At 33.0% G+C, this 22,377-nt stretch overlaps 1 protein-coding gene across 2 annotated transcripts in view; it reads left to right on the forward strand.

The window, feature by feature from the left end:
- Positions 1-22,377, forward strand: part of EFHC2 (EF-hand domain containing 2) — a 241,330-nt gene that overhangs the window by 209,102 nt on the left and 9,851 nt on the right. For both annotated transcript variants that reach the window (XM_074300803.1, XM_074300804.1), the window contains one exon: positions 10,071-10,173. In XM_074300803.1, the coding sequence (XP_074156904.1) occupies positions 10,071-10,173 (103 nt within the window). The remainder of the gene's footprint in view (positions 1-10,070; positions 10,174-22,377) is intronic.

Here is a 22,377-nt window from a genome sequence, read left to right on the forward strand (position 1 = left end):
GTAATGGAATCATCCTCAGTTTTCTTTTCTAGTACATATACAAAGGAATAGAATATGCTTGTGATTTCTTGGGTCTCTTTGTTCTCCATCTATCAATGCTAGTAAGAGGCCTGCTTTTTGGCCATTTGCTGTATTCTGTGCTATCATCTACACAAATGTTGCCTTCTGCTCTTGGTCTCTGTTGAAAAAGAACTAACCTCCCAACCTTTGCCTTCTTCTAACTGCCTCTTATCTTTGTTCCTACCAGAGCAAATGTAGTTTCTGCTAAATTGCTTTCTAATTTCCCCAGCACTTTTTGTCAAATAATGACTATTTCCAAACTTTAGATTTTTGGATTTTTCAGACATTAGATTCTCCATGGTTACCATGATATAGTATATACTGAATCTTCTTCATTAATTTACTACTCTTATTTCTTAACCATCGCCAGATTGTTTTTATGATTATTACTTTGTAATATAGTTTGAAATTTGGTATAGCTAGATAGTCTTTCTTAACATTTTTCCCCATTGATTCCCTTTATATTCTTGACCTTTATTCTTCCAGATGAATTATTATTTTTTCTAGTTCTAAATTTTTTTGGTAGTTTGATTGGTATGACACTGAATAAGTAAGTTAATTTAGGATTTTATTATATTGGCTTGTCCTACCCATGAGTCATTAATATTTTTCCAGTTGGTTATGTCTGTTTCTTTTGTTTATTTGTTTGCAATGTATTTTATAATTGTGTTCATGTAGTTCTTGAGTTTGTATGTAGACTCTCAGGTAGTTTAAATTTAAATGGAATTTTTCTTTCTATCTTTCTGCTGGACTTTGTTGGTAATGCATAAAAATGCTGTTGTTGCTTTATATTGGTTTATTTTATACCCTGCAACTTTAGTAAAGTTGTTATACCCATTTGCTTTTTAAGATTATGGCACTTCACAGACCATGCTTCGAGTCTTTCATTCTTATTTTGTGAAGGAACCTTAAGAAAGACAATTTTAAAAAGTTGTTATATAACTCAACCTAAACTTTTATTTCTTTTGTTATTATACCTATTGATCTTGTCCCCACTTATATAATTGTTCAGAACCATCACTGGATTCTGATATAGAATCACAAGCAAAGCCCTTTGGAATTTCACCAAGTTTGTCAAAATTTATCTCTGACAGTAGCTATAACATAAAATATTTATATTTTTTTCTTTTGAAAGAACATTGTCATATTGTTTATAAATTGTCATATTTGTAATCTGTATCTACATATGAATTTTCTTTTTCCATGGCAATTGTCAGGATTATTGACTACTATCAGATGTATCTTAGAAACTTCCAGAGCTTTTTAAGTTTAATTTGATATGACACTAAAGTAGTAAAGATATTCCCTAAATGACTGAAATTTTAAAATTCTGTCCTATATTTTTAGGCATCTACCATCTCCACTCTGTGGTTAATGTGGTCTTTTTTTCTATGAGTCTCAAATGTGAGGCCAGGTATCATTTCCTGTGATACAGAATGATCAACTTGGGAATGTATCAAATGTGTTTATCTATAGTTTTCTGTAAGCAGTTTTATCAAAGATGCACAACATTTGAATCGATATTGAGAGAGCTATTCTCATTAACATTCCTGCTGGGGATTTTGAGTTACATTAAAAGAAACATATAAGACTTAAAATAATATCCAGGAACATCCTGAATCTTACTGTGACCATGGGAAGTAGTATTAGATTATTTAATCTGACAGCAATTTACTGACAATTGATAGAAATTGATGAAGAAACAATAAATGCACAAGTGTAGTAGATAGTCATAACTATGGAATTTCTTTCCAAGTCTTCATGCAAAAATGAAGTTTCTTACAAAATACTTTTTATATATGGTGTGCTTCAGTTCTTCACAGGAAGGAAGGAAGGAAGGAAGGAAAAAAGGAGGGGCGGGAGAGAGGGTAGAAAACAAAAGAAATGAAGACAGAAAAGTAAGGTAGAGAGAAAGACAGTAGGAGACAGAAAAGAAAGAAAGGGAGGAAAAAGGAAAAAGAAGGAAAGAAAAATGAAAGAAAGGAAAAAGAAATGTGCCGGCATTTTGGCTACAAATGTTTCCATAAACAGAACACATCTATTAAATGACTTTGTATGTGTTAGCATGATTTTTGTGCCAAAATCCAGTGAATAAACAGTGGTTAGAAGCAAGTGAAGGCAAAATCCCAGAAACTTCAATTAACCAGATGATGAATAAAAGGATTTCAGGGTGTTCTATTTCCCTCCTACTGGTTTAATCGACCACCACTTTCTTTTAATTGCTTTTTCAATATGACTTCATTTTGTTATATTTCTCTTTAATATTGATAACTTTTATTATTTCCTCAATGATCCTTTCTGTGTTCTGTTTTCTAAAAAAATAAAGAAAAGGCTTTAGGTTGTGAGTTAACTTGTTTTTTCATGGTTTGCTTTTTATAAGGTTTCTTTTAAAAGGTTTTCCCCAGTGAATTTTTTTTAATAGAAAACCCAACAGCCCTCTTGCTGAAGGTGTGGATCATAACACTCTGGGGGAAGTTGCTAGGAAGCTCTGAGAAGGTTGCATAGGTTGCAGCTGTCTTGCTTGAAGCTTAACTAAAAAGAATATTAGCACCTTTTGGGGCTGAGAAATCTGTAGAATTTAGTCAAAGTCAATAAATAATAAGCATTTATTAAGTTCCATTATTAAATGCCTACTATGTACTAAGCACTAACGGTATAAAAGAGGCAAAAGACAATCCCTTCTTTTAAGAAGCTCACAATCTAATGGGGGAAAATAATATGCAACAAATAAGCTATATACAATATAAATAAGAAGTAATTGAGAGGAAATACACTAAATTTATTGAAAAGTAATATACCAAAATTAAGAGAGCAGGAAAAACCTTCAATAGAAGACAGGATTTTATTTGGGTCTAAAAAGAAATCAGGGAAGGTAGTAGGTAGTGATGAGAAGGGAGAGTATGCTAAGCTTGGGAGAAAAAATGTCTATGGCCAAGAGATGAAGTGCCCAGTTCATTGACCAGCCAGGAAGCCCAAACTTTGGGCTCTTTGGTTCAAAGAGTATTTGGCAGGAAGTAAGATGTAAGAACTTTGGAAATGTAGGAGGGGGTGGGTTATTAAGGGCCTTGAACTCCAAATAGGTGATTTTGTATTTGATCTGGAGGTGATAGGAAGCCATTGGAGTTTCCTGAGTGTGTGTGTGGGGATAGATGTTGGTGATGTGATTGGACTTGTGCTTTAGGAAAATCATTTGCTGGCTGAATGGAGGATGGATTTCAGAGGGGAGAGACTTGAAGCAATCAGATCCATCATCAGACTATTGCTATAACCAAAGCATGAGGGCTTGTACCAGAGTAGAGTTTTTCCCTGAGAACTTCTGGTTAAGATAACAACTTGAAAGGTTATAGAAAGCCGATTCTATCCTTTAAATCCCAATAAATAATATAAAAAAAGATTTCATATGAAGAAAATGGAAAAGAAACAATAGTAAGATTCTTTATCACTCCAGACATGCAAGGAAAAACTATTTGAGAAGGGAAAGATGAGCTAAGGAACTCAGTGTAAGCTCAGTAAAACATAGAAGTTAATAGAAATGAGAAGAGAAATAGAATTGAGGAAACCAGTGAAAATACCTTATAAATAGTTCTGAAGCTAGTCGGCTCTTTGAATTGGGGTGGAAAGGGAGGGAGAAGTCACAAGTCAACATGAGCTCCAGTTATCCCTGAGATCTTGAAGTCAAATCCTGGGCCTGGCCTGGCCAACTAGAAATGGGAAATGGAAGCAGCTCCCTTGTTTTGCTGTGGAAGGTCATAGGATCTGACTATGCACTCTTCAGAGAAATGAGAGCTATAATAGAGTCAATTCAACACCTTAGGGTCAGCATGGGAGCAGAGGAAAGATGAGGGATTTTGTAGAATGATTTTCAACATCCCCTGGGAATCTGACAAGACTACAGCAGTAGACACAATCAATCATTTGGGGATCGTGCAAGAAAAAAAAAAATGACTGGCCTAAGCAAGAATCAACAGAAGACCACTGGAACCCTGACACAGAAATCAGGAATTGAGATAGAAAAAGGGGTCTTAATCCCATCCAGCCCACCCAGTTTGTAGTGATAGTAGCATCCAGAACTAAACAAAGCTCCCTAAGAGTCCCAAAAAGAACTGTTCTCAAAACACAATCACAATAGAAAATTTGATGCTAAAAATATGAGTAACTAGAAGAAAGTAACAAAGACAACAAAGAAATGTTATGTATTAAGACATGCCCAACAAAGCTACATTATGCTTAAATATATCATAGTTAAAGAAATACTATTAGTATTTGAGTATTTTTTCCAATTACATGTAATTTTTTTAACATTTAAAAAACTTTTGAGTTCCACATTCTCTTATCTTTTCCCTCCCCACTTTTTGACAAGTCAGACAATTTGATATATATTAGTCATGTTGTGAAAAAAAAAAACCCACAGATTTAAAAATCCAAGAAAAATAAAGTTTAAAAATATGTTTTGATTTGCATTCAGACTCAGTTTTTTGTCTGGGGATGGGTGTACTTTTTCATAAGTCTTTAGAATCATCTTACATCATTGAATTGCTGAAAATAACAAAATTCACATTTGAATATCATGTACTATTGCTATTATGCACAATGTTTTTCTAGTTCTGCTCACTTATTTCTGCACCAGTTCATGTTAATTTTCCAGATTTTCCTGGAAGCACCCTGCTCATCATTTCTTTTAGCACAATAATATTCCATCGCAATCATATACCATAACTTCTTCAAACATTCTCCATTCAGCCATTAACGAGTATCCCCTCAATTTCCAATTTTTTTTTTGCTAGAACAAAAAGAATTGTTATAAATAATTCTGTACTTCTTTTTTTAATAGCTTCTTTTCTTCATTCTTTTGGTATCTTTGGGATAAAGACAAAATGGTGGTATTTCTGGGTGAAAGGGTTATGTAGTTTTATATCTCTTTGTGCATAATTCCAAATTGCTCTCCAGAATGGTTGCATCAATTTGCAATTTCACAAACTTTCTCCCATTTTCTCCAATATTTCTTATTTTTTTGTCATATTAATCAATCTGACAGATATATACTGGTACTTCAGAGTTTTTTTAAAAATAATTTTCATTTCTCTAATCAATAGTGACTTAGAATTTTTTTTTTCATGATTACAGAGAGATTTGATTTCATCTGAAAACTAGCTATCCATTTTCTTTGATCATTTCCTAATTGGGAAATGACATTTTCTTACAAATATAACTCAGTTCTCTCTATATTTGAGAAATTAGACCTCTATCAGAGAAATTTGCTATAAATTTCCCCCAGTTTTCTGCTTTCCTTCTAATCTTGACTGTATTGTTTTGTTTGTACAAAATCTTTTTAATTTAATGTAATCAAAATTATTCATTTTGCATTCCCTAGTGCTTTCTATCTTTTGTTAATCCTAAATACTTCTCTTATCCATAGAGCTGACAGGTAAACTATTCCATGCTTCCCCATTCTGCTCATGGGATGATCCTTTATGTCTAAATCATATACCCATTTTTCATGTATCTTGATATATAGTGTGAGATGTTGATTTATATCAACTACTTTCTAATTTTCCCAGCAGTTTTTTATCAAATAGTGAATTTTTATCCCCAGATCTTGGGCCTTTGTGTTTATCAAACACTAGATTACTATAGCCCCTTATAATTCTGTTGTATACCTAATCTATTCATGGTTCCACCACTCTATTTCTTAGCTAGTATCATATTGCTTTTTTATTTTAAAATTTTAATTATTTTAATAGTTTTTATTTACCAGATATATGCATGGGTAATTTTACAACATTGACAATTGCCAAACCTTTTGTTCTAATTTTTCCCCTCTTCCCCCCCCCCCACCACATGGCAGGTTAACCAATACATGTTAAATATATTAAAGTATAAATTAAATATAATATATGTATACATGACCAAACAGTTGTTTTGCTGTCCAAAAAGAATTGTACTTTGAAATAGTGTACAATTAGCCTGTGAAGGAAATCCAAAATGCAGGTGGACAAAAATAGAGGGATTGGGAATTCTATGCAGTGGTTCATAGTTATCTCCTAGAGTTATTTCACTGGGTGTAGCTGGTTCAATTCATTACTGCTCTATTGGAACTGATTTGGTTCATCTCATTGTTGGAAAGAGCCACGGCCATTAGAATTGATCATCATACAGTATTGTTGTTGAAGTATATAATGATCTCCTGGTCCTGCTCATTTCACTCAGCATCAGTTCATGTAAGTCTCTCCAGGCCTTTCTGAAATCATCCTGTTGGTCATTTCTTACAGAACAATATTCCATAACATTCATATATCACTATTTATTCAGCCATTCTCCAAGTGATGGGCATCCACATAGTTTCCAGTTTCTTGCTCCTACAAAGAGGGCTGCCACAAACATTCTTGCACATACAGGTCCCTTTCCCTTCTTTAAGATCTCTTTGGGATACAAGCCCAGTAGTCATCATATTGTTTTTAATGATTACTATTACGTAATATAGGTTGAGATATCATATGGCTATTGTATGTTCACCTTCCTTCATAATTTTTTTTATTAAATCCCTTGATATTCTTGATCTTTGTTCTTCCAGATAAGTTTAGTTATTATTTAAATAATATAAGCACTTAATACATATTTACCTAGTAGTACATGCATCTGAACACATAAAAGAAACTTAATTGAATTACCAGGAAAAATGACAGTAATGTCCAGCTTTCAGATTTGGGTTAATATATTTTTTTAAAAGATAAATAGCTAAAATAAAATGAATAAATATTTATAAAAATATAAAATGCTTAGATTAATAGACCAAGAAATTAACCCAATTACAAAAAAATTGAACAATCCATATGTTTGGGTGAGGTCATGATACAGAGGTACCAGACAAGTGAGAAATGTGATGGAGCAACTTCAAGTGCAATTTATAGGAGAATTAGATGGGGACAGCTGGTTGGTGGAGTGGATAGAGTACCAGCCCTGAAGTCAGGAACACCTGAGTTCAACTCTGGTCTGAGACACTTAATACTTCCTGTCTGTGTGACTCTGGGCAAGTCACTTAACCCCAATTGCCTCAGCAAAAAATAAGTAAACAAATAATAATAATAATATATTAAAGAAAAAAGGAGAATAAAACATGGCTAGCCTGGGAACCCTTGGGGAAAGAGGACATTAGATTGGTGGAGAGTACTGGTGTGAGCTCCAGAGTTGGAGTGGGGTTTCAGCATGGAGAACTAAGGTATGATCATGGTAAAGGAGCCTGGACACACTCTGTGGAGAAGAGACTTACATTCCATTGTTCAAATTCAAATTCGAATCTCTCTTCATGCATATTCATTCAAATTCACTTTTAGTTATTATCCCCATGATATAGTATACCAAACAAATAGTTTAATGAAAAAATAAACTGATATCTTTCAGTTTCCTAGTCTAGAAGTCAAATCTTTTTTGTTTGTTTGATTAAATAATTTTCTTTTCTCTAATTCTGTTCCTTGTACTTCTAACATGTGAATTTCAAGTAAATATTCAAGATAAGGAGCTGGGATAATATCCTTCTCTTGGTTACTTGCTACAACATAGTTTTGTTTTTGTTTTTTTGTTTTTTCTGAAAGAGCCTTCCCCCATTGTCTCTCCTACTTATCTGAATAATCCTTCCCAGTTTTCTTTGCACGATCATCATGTTATGGCCCCATATGTGAGTTCTCTCCCTGTGTTTTCTTCCCTTTTTGCAATCATTCTCTTGTCATTTTCATCATTTTATATGGTTTCAATTATAATTTCCAAGAAGATGACTTCCAAATACAGGAATGCAACTACTCTCTCTCCTGAGTGCCAGCTCCATGTCTTCATTGCTTGATGGTCATTGCCATGCCATTGTCCCTTAGGAATCTCAAACTCATCATGTCAAAAACAGAGCTCATCTGTTCCTTAAATCATACCCCTTCTCCCAACTTCCCAGGTTCTACCATAATTCTTCTAGTTGCTCAAGTTTTTCAACCTTAGACATATTCTCTATTCTTCATTTTTACCCAGTGACCATACCCAAATAGACACCCAGCCTTATTGGTTATACTAGCACAGCATTTCCCTCACTCATCCCCATCTTGCTACTTAAATGAATACCAACCTGGTTCAGAACTTCATCCACACTCACCTGGAATATTACAATAGCCTCCTATATGTTCTCCCTCACTCCTAGAGTCTACCTCCATGCAGTTCACATAATTATCAGAGGCCACTTAGACTGATAACCTGTTTTTAAGAGCACAAAGCCCAGGGAGGCAAAGTGAAAAGTTTGAAGTCCCACATCAAGTATCAAAGGCAAGATGTGAACCCACATCCCCTGGCTCAAGAATATGGTATTCTATGTAACTCCACACAAACTCTTCTGTTTAATATTTAAAGCTTCTCACAAGTGAGCTCCAACCAATATATCCAGGGCAGCTAGATGGCACAATGAATAGAATACAGGGCCTAGAGTTAGGAAGGCTCATCTTCCTGAGTTCAAATTTTTTCAGACATTTACTAGCTATGTGACCTTGGGCAAGTCAAATCCTGTTTGTCTCAGGGTTTATAAAATGATCTGGAGATCTGGGGAAAGAAATGACAACATATCTCCAACTTCCAAATGGAGTTGCAAAGAGTCGTACACAATTGAAACAAGTGAACTATTATTATATTTCTGGGTTCATTATATACACTCTGTATTTCAATTGAATTCTATTTGATCTTTCCTTTTTACATTGGCCATCCCCAATCTCTGAAATACATTCTCTTCTCTGTCCTATCTGTAGAACCCATAAGGTCTTTCATGGTTCAGCCTGATTTTATTCTTATAATTTCCAACTTCTAAAAGAGTGCTCAGCACTTAGTAGGCCTTTGATAAATTTCTAGTGAATTGAATTAAGCCATAAATGACCATCCTTTAGATAAAATATAACAGTGACATAGAGGCTGAATGCAAAAAAATTGAAAATCATTCAGTCCACAAATATTTAGGGCCTTCTTTTGTGTTGGGGATACAAAGCAAGACTTACAGTATCTGCTTTCAAGGGATTCATAGTATAATGGAGGAAACAACTTGCAAATAACCATATCCAGACAAGGCCTATAAAGAATAAATGGAAAATCAAATAGAATTATTTATGTTGCATTTGTATGCACAGTGGATTCCATTTGATCACCCTCAATATATTTGTGAAAATATTAGTGTTGTCATCTCTAGAGTTTTTTAATTTGTTTTTTAAACTGTGGAAAAATGAGGTTGAAAAAATAGTCGGTTGTTTTTTAAACATGAAATTGGAAATGCTTTGAAGAATTATTAGGGAAAACACTGAATTAAAAATTTTGTAGGTTTTTAAGAATGTTTGTTATATATATATTTATATATACATACATATGCATATGTATATGTGTATATATATACACACATATACATGTTTCCATAAAATGACATACTTTTAGATAAGATTAGTTTCTTTGGATGTTGTGCCCGCATTAGTACCCTGGATATCTTAGAATTAGCCAGAGTCAGGATAAGCAAAAGTCTTTATTCTTGGTCTTTTGGGGTTGCCATCAGGGGATTAAATATAGGAATCTACACACCTCCTTCCTCTCTCTCCACTGCCCAAGAATGATCCTGCTTGTCCTGCTCCACCCTCTTCCCCTTCTTTGTCCACACTCACAGATCGAGCCAGCACAGAGTTGAGTAGGGTCATGCTCCAAGCATGTTAATAGAGAATTGTACAATTGGTAATTAGCCTTAAGTGCTAAGTTATCTCTGTTAAGTGCACCTGTTCAGTTCTAGCCCTTTACATTTGGCTAGTGTATAACTTTATTTAAACAATATATTTTTATTTATAATAAATATTTTATAGTTTAGAAAATATATTTATGTATTTTATACACTTAAACAAATATATGAATATATATATATCTTTAAGCAATATATTTTAACATTTAACAATTTATTTTGACATTTACTTCAGTTCTGACTATGGAATTAATTTGTGTATCAACTTTTATGTTTTTAGGTTTGAAGACAGCCAGGAACAAATCAACTATCAGCAATTTTTCAGTTCCATAAACTGGAGAATCAACATGGTTCCTCCTTTGCAGGATATACCCTATTCAAATGTAAAAATTAATGCCTATTTCCAAAGCTATCTTTAATAGCTCTAATCTTCTAAGCTTTTTTTTTTTAAAAAATTTGTCTTTGGTAGCCTTAATCTTAGAAATGTTATCATAAAACAGACAGCTGTAAGCATTCCTTCTGAAGGATTCTGGTAATATAAGAAACTGCAAGATTGAAGTTCAAATGATAATATTATATTAGCTTCAACCCCAAGCACATCTGAAACTATGTTCATAGTTTCCTGTAATACATTGCATGGATACATGTTTCAAGCTTGAGACATGATTTTTAAAAAATATATAATATAAAATTGTTTAGTTAGAGAAAACAAAGGATGTGGGACTAGACAATTCTTTGGAAATTTTGGGGTTGTCTGAATACTCATCTGAGAATTTCAGTGAACCACTAAGATTTCAATGTACTGTGTATTTTATACTATTGCGTTTAATTTTCTAAAAATCATAATTTTTATATCATAGTACTAAAGTAGGACAAACATATACAAAACTCTAGAAAATATAATTTTATTTTATTTTTACCTACATGCACAAAATATTGCAATAAAAAGAATACAAGTTCAGAATATAAACATTTGAAATTTAGTATAAAAAAGGATGATGGACATTTATGAGCAATGTCATCTTATGAAGCAGAAAGAAAAAAGGGCATATAACTGTCTAAAAGAAAGCTTGGTAAAGTTCAACTAATAAAATTCATACTGAGAGCAATCAAGGATGAAAATGGAAAATAGAAGAAAAATGGAAAACATTTGAGCAAATTATTTTCTTCATCAAAGATAGAGGAACCATCACATTTGGATTGTAATTTTGAGATGCTTTTAAAGAAGAGAGAGAGAGAGAGAGAGAGAGAGAGAGAGAGAGAGAGAGAGAGAGAGAGAGAGAGAGAGAGAGAGAGAGAGAGAGAGAGAGAGAGAATGAATGTCACTAAAGAGGGGAAAAAAAGAAATACTACTTTCTCTTATTTTTCCTCCAACTTACCTGTTCTTTCTCATGCTCCTTTGCTTCATCTTTTTATCCAGGTCATACCTGCTATCCAAGGCACTCTGACAAGAGTTCTGTCCTGGGCTTTCTTCTCTTCCCCTTCTATATACTATTTTACTTTGTGATCTCATCAGCTCCCAAGATATTTCATACTGGGCATCCTATGTACATCTTAAACTCAGCCAAAATAGAACTAATCTTTGTCCCCAAACCCTCATTCCTTCTAAAATTTTCTATTACTATAAAGTTCACTATTGTCCCTCCAGTGATTTGCACCCTAACTGTCATATTTGATTTTTCACTCTCTTCCTCTATCACATAACCAATATGTTGTCAGGCTTGTCAATTTTACCTTTAAAATATCTCTTCTGTACATCCCCCTTCTCTTACTCAGCAGGCACGTTTCGTCCCACACCTGAACTATTGCAATAGCTATGTGGCTCCTACTTCAAGCCTCTCCTCGATTCAGTCCATCTTCCACTCAGCTGTTTCCCTAAAGTGCAGGTTTGTTGATGTCACACACATTCTTCTGCCAACTTCATTGGCTTCTATTTATCACCTGCATCAAATTTAAATTCCTCAATTTAGTGTCCAAATCTCTTCATTATCTGGCATTTTCCTGCCTTCTTACACTTTATAACACCTCTATTCTCCTACTTTGTGATCCAATTTCACTAGCCTCTTTGCTATTTCTAACACAAGGGACTCCCTCCCAAATCCATGAATTTTCTTTTTCTCTTCTCTTCTTTTTCCTTTTTTTGGTATTATCTTATTTTTAATTTAAACATTAAAATTTTTTTGAGCTTCCAAATCTCTCTGTTCTCTGTGACAGAAAGCAATTTGATACTTGTTTTACTCATGCAATTATTCAAAACAAATTTCTATTTCAGTCATATTGAAAGAAGAGACCAACAAAATACAGAGAAAGCAAAAATATCATGCTACTTTCTACTTTCAGACTCCATCAGTTCTTTCTCTGGGGTGGATAACATTTTCATCATGATTTCTTTGGTATCCCTAAATTGCTGAGAATAGTTGTCATTCACAATTGATCATCATACAATATTGCTTTTATTGGTACAGTGTTTTCTTGGTTTTACTCATACTTCATTCTGCATCAGTTCATGTAAGTTCTTCCAGATTTTTCTAAAAGAATCCTGCTTGTCATTTCTTGTAACACAATAGTATTCTATTACAATTATATACCACAATGATTTAGCCATTCTCAAAAAGATCAGTATTTTTGTCATCACAAAAAAGCTGCAGTAAATATTTTTGTAAATGTAGGTTCTTTCCTTTTTTTAAAAAAAATTTCTTTGGTGACATTTCTGGGACAAAAGGTATGCTCAGATATATAGCTCTTTGGGCACAGTTCCAAATTGTTCTCTAGAATGGTTGGATCAGTTCATAATTCTACTAACAGTGGATTAGTGTCTCAATTTTCACCTATCCCTTCCAACATTTATCATTTTCCTTTCTTGTCATTTTAGCCAATATGATAGGTGTTAGGTAATACCTCAGAGTTGTTTTAACTTGCAATTTTTCTAAATCAATAGTGATTTAGAGCATTTTTCCCCATTACTCTAGATAGCTTTGGTTTCTTAATCTGAAAACTGCCTGCTCATATTCTTTGATCATTCATCAATTGGGAATGTCTTGTATTCTTATAAATTTGATTCAGTTCTCTCTATAGTTGAGGAATTAGCCTTTATCAAATATACTTTCTACAGATTTCCCACTCACCTCTAGATTTCTTCTTTCCTTATAATTTTTCCAAAATTTTATGTATGTGAATCATTTTAATTTGATATAATCAAAATTTTCAACTATGCATATCTCCATTTCTTGTCTGGTTATAAAGTCTTCTCTTATCCACAAATTTGACAAGTAAACTATACTATGTTCCTGAACTTGGTTATGGCATTAACTTTCATGACTAATCTTATGTCTATTTTGACCTTATCTTAATATACAGTGTGGATATTACCTTATACCTAGTTTTTGCCCAACTGCTTTCCTGTTTTCCCAGAAATTTTTATCAAATAATGAGTTTTGTTCTAAAAATCTTGGGTTTTCAGATTTATCAAGCTGAACTATTATTGTCATTTACAACTGTGTATTGTATATCTCATCAATTCAACCGATTCACCACTGTTTCTTAGCCAGTACCAGATTGCTTTGATGATTACTATTTTATAATAAAATTTGAAATCTAGTACAGTTGGGCTATTTTCTTTCACCTTACCCACCCACCTTTCTCACCCCCACCCCCATCCCTGCCAATGACTTACCTTGATATTTTTATTGTTTTTCCAAATGAATTTTGTCATTTTTTTTTTGCTCTCTCTTTGTTGCTCTGTCTTTCTGACTCTGTCTCTGTCTTTGTCTCTCTCTGTATTTTAGTTATGACACTGAATAAGTGTAATTTTTATTATTTTTATTCAGACTACTCATGAGAAATTAATATTTTATCATTTATTTAGTTCGGACTTTATTTGTGTGAAAAGTGTTGGGATTTGTCTTGGTAGGTAAACCCCCAAGTATTTTATGTTGTCTACAGTTATTTTAAATGGAATTTGTCTTTCTATCTTTTGCTACTGAACTTTGTTAGTTATATATAGAAATACTGATGATTTTTATGGGTTTATTTTATGTCCTGCAAGTTTGCTAAAGTTGTTAATTATTTCAAGTAATTTTTTTAGTTTATTCTCTAGCATTCTCTAAGTATATAATTTGCAAAAACTGATAGTTTTGTTTTCTTGTTACTTTTTCTAATTTCTTCAATTTCTTTTTTTCTCTTGCTACAGCTATAATTGTTGGTATTGGTTGGTGTTGGAAATTGAATAACAAGGGTGATGGCAGACATCCTTGTTTTACCCTGAATCTTATTAGGAAAGCTTCTAGTTTATGCCCATTACAGATGATGATAGTTTTAATTGATATTGGTTATCATTTTAAGAAAAGCTCTGTTTATTCCCATGCTTCTAATTCTCTAGAGCTCCCATGCTCTAATATTTTTTTTAGTAGAAATCAGTATTATATTTTGTATAAAGTTTTTTCTACATCTATTGAGATAATCATATGATTTCTATTGGTTTTGCTATTGATATGGTCAACTATGCTGATAATTTTCCTAATGTTAAACCATCTCTTCATTCCTAATATAAATTCTACTTGATCATAGTGCATGATCTTTGTGAGATATTGTTGTAATATTTTTGCTAGTATTTTATTTTCAATTTTTACATTAATATTTATTAGAAATTGGTGTGGAGTTTTCTTTCTCTATTTTTGCTCTTCTTAGCTTACATTTGCATCATTTTTTGTGTTATAAAGAAATTCAGAAGGACTCCTTTGCCTACTTTTGCATATAGTTTATATGGTATTAGTATAGTATGTATTATGTAGTATAATTGTTCGTTAAATGTTTGGTAGAATTTATTTGTATGTCGAGATGGTTATGGGGCTTTTTCCTGGAGGAATTCACTAATGACTTGTTCAATTTCTTTTTTAAGAGCATTCTTTAAATATTCTATTTTTTCCTCCATTAATCTGGAAAATTTATATTTTTTGTAAATGTTTATCTATTTTGATTAAATTGTTTGATTTATTGGCATATAATTGGGAAAAATAATAGCTCTTAATAACTGTTCCAATTCATCTTCACTAAGTGAATTTACCCTTTTGATTTTTGATAGTGGTAATTTGGTTTACTTCTCTTTTTAAGTAAAATTAATTTATAATTAATCTCTTTTATTGAATTTTAATTTTATTAGTTTAATGGTTTCTTTCAATTTTATTAATTTCTCCTTTGATTTTTAGGACTTTCAATTAGGTGTTTAATTTGTTCTTTTTTCTAGCTTTTTAGTTGCATGCCCAATTCATTGATCTGCTCTTTCTTTGTTTATTGATGAATGCATTCAGAGATAAATTTTCCCTTAAGTAATGCTGTGGCTGCACCCCATAAATTTTGGTATGATGTTCCATTGTTGTCATTCTCCTTATTGAAATTATTATTTTTATGATTTATTCTTTGACCCATTGATTCTTTAGGATTAAATTATTTAGTTTCTAATTCATTTTAGTTCATATTTCTACAGTTCTTTATTGAATAAATTTCAATGCATTATGATATGAAAAGAATGCAAGAGAAAAGGTATATTCCTTTGTATCACCATTTAATTTTTCCCATAGGATTATCATATCTAACTTTTCTAAAATTCTATTAATTTCCTTAGCTTTCTTATTTTTTAGTTTGACATAGTTATTTCTGAAAGGGGCACATTGAAGTCCCCTACTAATATGGTTTTACTGTCTATTTCCTTCATAACTTATTTAACTTTTCCTTTAAGATTTTGAAGATCATGCTATTGATAATATTCATTGTCTATGGTGCCTTTTAGCAAAATATAATTTTCTTTCCTATCTTTCTTTTAGCTAGATCTGTTTTTGCTTTGCTTTTTCTGAGATCATGATTGCTTTTTAAAAAATTTCATCTATGGTATAATAGATTCTCCTCCAGCCCTTTACTTTTTCTGCATGTATATCTTTGCCTCAAGTATGTTTCTTGTAAGCATCATATTGCAGGACTCTGTTTTTAATCCATTCTGCTATCTGCTTCTGTTTTATGAGTGAGGTCATTCCATTGTCATTCACAATTATGATTACTGACTGCTTATTTTCTTCCATTCTGCTTCTCTCACTCCTCTCTCTCTCTCCTCTCTCTCTCTCTCTCTCTCTCTCTCTCTCTCTCTCTCTCTCTCTCTCTCTCTCTCTCTCTCTCTCTCTCTCTTCCTCCTCATTTATACTTTCCTTTCATCCTGCCTCTCAAAAGTTTTTTTTTTTTTCTTCTGATCACCTCCTTTCCCCAATTCATACTCACTTATATCTTCCCTTTATCCCCTTCCCTTTCTACTTTCCTATAAGGTAAGATAGGTTTCTATGCCAAGTTAAAGGCTTATCTTATTTCTTCTTTGAGCCAATTTTGATGAGACTTAAGTTCAACTGTTGCCCACCACTTCACCCTTATCCTTCCTCCCTACTATAAAAGCTCTTTCATACTACTTTTATGTGGGATTATCTACTTCATTTTACCTCTCTGTTTTCCCTTCCCCCAGTGCATGCCTTTTTCTCCTTAATTTTATTTTTTTTTGAATATCATCTCATTATAGTCAACTCACACTTGTGCTTTGCCCTCTATCTATGTATATTCCTAACTGCCCTAATTCATATAAAACTGTTTAACCTTATTGAATAGCCTATTATTTATTTTTTCTATTTACCTATTTATACTTGAGTCTTGTGTTTAAATATCAAAATTTTCTATTTAGCTCTTATCTTTTTATCAGGAATGCTTGAAAGTACTTTATTTCATTAAGTATCCATTTCCTTTAAATTATCTGATAGATTTGTAGGTCATTCAATTGATAATGAAGGAGAGTATACTAGGAGAAGGATATTCAGTGAAGTTACACATGTATTCAGTTGTGTTATTCAGTTATTCAAAGTTGTGCATCTTTTATCACCAGTCAAGATTCAGAACGTTTTCTGAATTTGGGATAGTTGCTTTGTATGTGGGTGACTAGGAAATGAGTCAGTAATCAAGCTTATTTGCCCCTCAGGCAATCTACTTATGATATATAATAATAAATGATTTTTAACATCTCTTAAGGAAAAATTAGACTAATGTGTGCACAGTAGAATGGTTGAGGATAGCATACCTAACATAATTATGATTTGCTTCATTGTAGGGAATTAAAATTAATGAATACCAAGTATTTAAGATGATAGCAAGGATTATGATTATCTTTTATTGCATTGATATCTCCACTAAATTATTTGTCCATAACCCTGAAATATCCACAGAAAAAGGTTTAAAAAAGTTATCCCAATATTTTAAAAACAATGCCAGATAGCATAGGTAAAGAATTTTGTAAAACTTAATGCAGTATATACATGCTAGTCGTTAATTATTATTATAATATGTTTTAGCTATTGTCTGGAATTTTATAGTTATCTGGATGATTAAATATTTTACTTTTCATTCAAATGTTTTGGCATCATAACACAACCTGTGTAGTAGATAAATAAGTAGGTTAGATCTTATATAATCACCAGCTATAGGCATTGAACATAACTACTTTTGAGAAGGAAGCAGATTAATTAAATTTATCCAGCTACAGGTTACTAGGCAGAGTTTCCAGTGGCAGCCAACTATTACTGTTCCTTTTTGTACTCTATAAAAAAGATACACAGTTAATCCTTCATACTAATCTACCCTTCTTGTCTGGCCATAATACCATATAATTGAATCCTCTTGCTTTGAGAATAAACAAGTGACTGAATGGGCCGAAACTTTGGTCTAGGCCAGTTGGCTGTTCCCTGGAGGTGTTAAGGACTAAAATCCTTCTTGATATTAGCCAAGTGTTCTTCTATTTAAAAAATAATTCATTTAGGGTGGGGTCAAGGAGGCATTATTTTGAATGTTGGTGGGATTTATTTGACCAGTAGCAGTCTCTTCCAAATCCAGAATTCCATACTCACAAAATATTTCATTTTATTTTATTAGGAATATTAAAAGCATCTTGCTCTACTAAAAATATCAATAACAGCAATACTATCCCTTAACAAGTCAGTCATCCTTATATGTTTATGTTTATTTCATTTTGTTGTTTCAGCATGGTAAAGAGGAAGTGCACTACACTGGCACAGTGACATCTTAAGTTCTAGTCTTCCCTCTACACTTTATTAGCTGCATAGACCCATGCAAGTCCCATAACTTGTCTGACTTCTAGTTGCATATAAGAAATGTATTATATATATATATATTAAACAGTAATAAGATATTAGTGTCTTAAGTCAGGGAAATAAGCACATCTAATAATGCTGTCTTTTGAAACTTCCTTTTCAGTTCCAAGATTTTTTTGGTTTTATTTCTGAAAAGTGAATCTTAGCAGACCAACAACTGTGTGCAATGGATTATACTTGAGATGACATAATTAATAAGAATAGAATATCATGGAGTGGCTATGTTTAAGATATGAATGAAATATTTTCTCAGAAAGTGATACTAATATTGTTGTTCATTAGGAATAGTGGAGCTTTGTCCAGAGAGTGGACCAACAAACATAATTTTGAGATGATCACTTCTAAGTGAAGATGCCTATTGTGATGAATTCATTTTTAAGCTACTTATAAAAGGAAGCCAAATGTGAAATGAAAGGGCTGAATTAGATGATAATGAGAATTTAGCCAAAACAAAATTTTAATTATATTTAAATATATTTACTGAATATAAGCATAATTATATAGAGCTCATATACATATGGCAATAAAATTGCAGAGGCTGGGCAATAAGTAGTTCAACTTTTATAAATATGGATCCAAAGATGCTTCTGCTCAGAACTTTTCTAACCAACTTTTTTGAAGTTGATCATTTGATCTCAGAATTTCACCTGGTTTACCATAGCTGGACATCCACCACCAGGTCTCCCTCTTAAGGGAGAAGAGCCTCTGATTCATCCCTCTTTCCCAGATGACTTGAATTGTTCTTTTCTCTAGTTACCTGAAAACTGGAAAATCAAACAAATAAAGCTTTCCTGGGGAAATACTGGGCATTCCTATTCCCTTAAACTTAAAGTTGAAAGTGACCTTAAATGACCCATGCATGAATCTCTCCACAAACTTGATAACATATGTTCTTTAGCTTTTACATGACATACTTAGATTATATAACTAAGAGACTAATAATTTCTCCTTGAGGCAGCCAGGTGACATGAAATAAATAGGAAGATTCATCTTCCTGAGTTCTAATCTGGGCCCGCTTTCTCACTAGCTATGTCAACACTGTCTGTGTTTGCCTCAGTTTCTTCATCTGTAAAATGAGCCAGAGAAGGAATGGTAAACTACTCCAGTATCTTATGCTAAAAAAATGGGGTCATGAAGTCAGAGATGACTAAAAAATAACTGAACAACAAAGTTTCTCCTACTTTCCTTGGCCTTGTCTCTAGTTAAATTTTTAATAATGTAGATCATCTTTAGCTTTATCTTATATTATGCTGGCTTCTTAAGGGCAGAAACTGTTTGATTTATCCACCTATCTATCTATTTCTCTAAAGGGGTCATCTTTGAATTTCTTTTATCTGATATATAGTTGATGTTTATCAGTTACTGATTTCTTATCTATCATAGCATAGCCCAATAGTAGCTTACTTCGTAATTACAGATGTGATTTATATTTCCCTGCTTTGTGTGAACATCTCTGGTTCCAAATATATTGCAGACTTATTGTCTTATGTTTTGGAGATGTCATTTTCATTTTGTAGTGATTATTCACAGATGGTAGCTATAAAACTGGTAAAATAGGTTCCTTTGGTTATAAGGCTATCTGATTAATCTCCAAATTAAAATTAAACACACACACAAACACACACACACACACACACACACACACACACACACACACACACACACCCCAAACAGGTACTCATGGAAAGTTTTCAATTTTTCTAAGACTGGCATTTTATCTTTTGACATTTCAGAGGCCAGTTTCAAGCACAACTGGAAGAGGTCATCTTTTAATTGCTGCAACATAAAATAGCATATGTTCATGTGAGATCTCATTCCTGTCATTGTTCTCTGACATGTAGTTCTTAAGCAAGGAAAGCAGAAAGATTTTTTTATTTTATTTTATTTTTTTTATTCATTTTTCCAAATTATCCCCTCCCTCCCTCCACTCCCTCCCCCCAATAACAGGTAATCCCATACATTTTATAATGTGTTACAATATAACCTAGATACAATATATGTGTGTAAATACCATTTTCTTGTTGCACATTAATTATTAGCTTCTGAAGGTATAAGTAACCTGGGTAGATAGACAGTCGTGCTAACAATTTACATTCACTTCCCAGTGTTCCTTCTCTGGGTGTGGTTATTTCTGTCTATCATTAATCAACTGGAAGTGAGTTGGATATTCTTTATGTTGAAGATATCCACTTCCATCAGAATACATCCTCATACAGTATTGTTGTTGAAGTGTACAGTGATCTTCTGGTTCTGCTCATTTCACTCAGCATCAGTTGATGTAAGTCTCTCCAAGCCTCTCTGTATTCCTCCTGCTGGTCATTTCTTACAGAGCAATAATATTCCATAACCTTCATATACCACAATTTACCCAACCATTCTCCAATTGATGGACATCCATTCATCTTCCAGTTTCTAGCCACTATGAAAAGGGCTGCCACAAACATTTTGGCACATACAGGTTCCTTTCCACTCTTTAGTATTTCTTTGGGATATAATCCCAATAACAGCAATGCTGGGTCAAAGGGTATGCACAGTTTGATAACTTTTTGGGCATAGTTCCAAATTGCTCTCCAGAATGGCTGGATTCTTTCACAACTCCACCAACAATGTATCAGTGTCCCAGTTTTCCCACATCCCCTCCAACATTCATCATTATTTGTTCCTGTCATCTTAGCCAATCTGACAGGTGTGTAGTGGTATCTCAGAGTTGTCTTAATTTGCATTTCTCTGATCAGTAGTGATTTGGAACACTCTTTCATATGAGTGGAAATAGTTTCAATTTCATCATCTGAGAATTGTCTGTTCATATCCTTTGACTATTTATCAATTGGAGAATGGTTTGGTTTCCTATAAATCAGGGTCAGTTCTCTATATATTTTGGAAATGAGACCTTTGTCAGAACCTTTACTTTTAAAAATATTTTCCCAATTTGTTACTTCCCTTCTAATCTTGTTTGCATTAATATTGTTTGTACAGAAACTTTTTAGTTTGATATAATCAAAATCTTCTATTTTGTGATCAATAATGATCTCTAGTTCTCCTCTGGTCATAAATTCCTTCCTCCTCCACAGGTCTGAGAGGTAGACTATTCTCTGTTCCTCTAATCTATTTATTATCTCCCTCTTTATGCCTAAATCATGGACCCATTTTGATCTTATCTTGGTATATGGTGTTAAGTGTGGATCCATATCTAATTTAGCAGAAAGATATTTGTGAGGTCTTTGGGTGTGCCTTTCAGGAATATGTCTTATCATTTGCTTCTTTTCTGCTTGTATATTCCTGATTTTAGAGACTATATGTAAAAAATTAATTAATTGCCTCTTGGAATATCAGAAAAAGAGAATAACTTCATTCTAGCTTAGAATTCTAGCAAGTTGGTTCTGCATACAGCAGACTTATATGATGAATTAATGTTGCTTTTAGATAATAATACAATTCTTTCAAACCATAGTCTTTACATTTAGGAAAAGGGTAGATAGATTTGGTAGAATGGTATTAGGGGATGAAAAGATTTTATTTTCATAGACTTTGAAGTTTTTTTTTCTTTCACTCTTTAATATCTCATATAGCTTGAGTCTTTCACTTGTCATTCTCCCATGTCCTCCACCTTCCATCTCTTTATCCACTAGCTCCTTTCCTTGTTGGCCTATAAATATGCCCAGGTCTTCCCAGTTCTTAAAAGAAACCCTTCACTTTGCCCTTTCTGTCTCTTCAAACTATGGTCCTATACCTCTTCTCTATAGAAGGGATTGCTCATATTAATTGCTTCTATTTCCTCACTTGCAGGTCAATATTTTATCAACTTGCTTTTGACCTCATCACTCAATTGAGACTGCTCTCTTTAAGATCACCAGCAGTCCCTTAACTGATCACTCTCCATACTTTTTATCAGATCCTATTCTATTTGACCTATAGCTTTCAAATCTATTTAGTACCCTCATGTTAATCAGCCCATCCCTCTACTTCTCCTCCCATGTTTGATGTTTCTCTATTTCCATTGCTGGTGTATTCAAATTGTATTTTGTTCTGTTCCCCTTGACCACTATCCCCTTTCTTGTTTGTATAGTAAGTTTTTAAATAGCCATTATAAAAGAATAATAGCAGGAAATAAGATTGCAAACCTAGAACCTAGAAGTCATGTACACAATCCCAAAGACCAAAAGAGCATAATTTGCAATATCACATATTAACCAAAAGTCATATCCTGGTTATATGCATTAAATCGGAAGACGCTATCTAGGTTTTTCAGTCACAGCCTTTTGGTCCTATGATATATATATCATACCAGACATTCACAGTAAGGCCAGGAGAACCTCTGAGATAATGTGGATATGTTAAAGTTTTACTGACAATTTTGAGATTATTTGGATGTGTCAATGAACTAGCCCCTAGGTTAGT

The sequence above is a fragment of the Sminthopsis crassicaudata genome, chromosome 3, assembly GCF_048593235.1.
Source record: "Sminthopsis crassicaudata isolate SCR6 chromosome 3, ASM4859323v1, whole genome shotgun sequence".
In the NCBI taxonomy this organism is placed as follows: domain Eukaryota; kingdom Metazoa; phylum Chordata; class Mammalia; order Dasyuromorphia; family Dasyuridae; genus Sminthopsis; species Sminthopsis crassicaudata.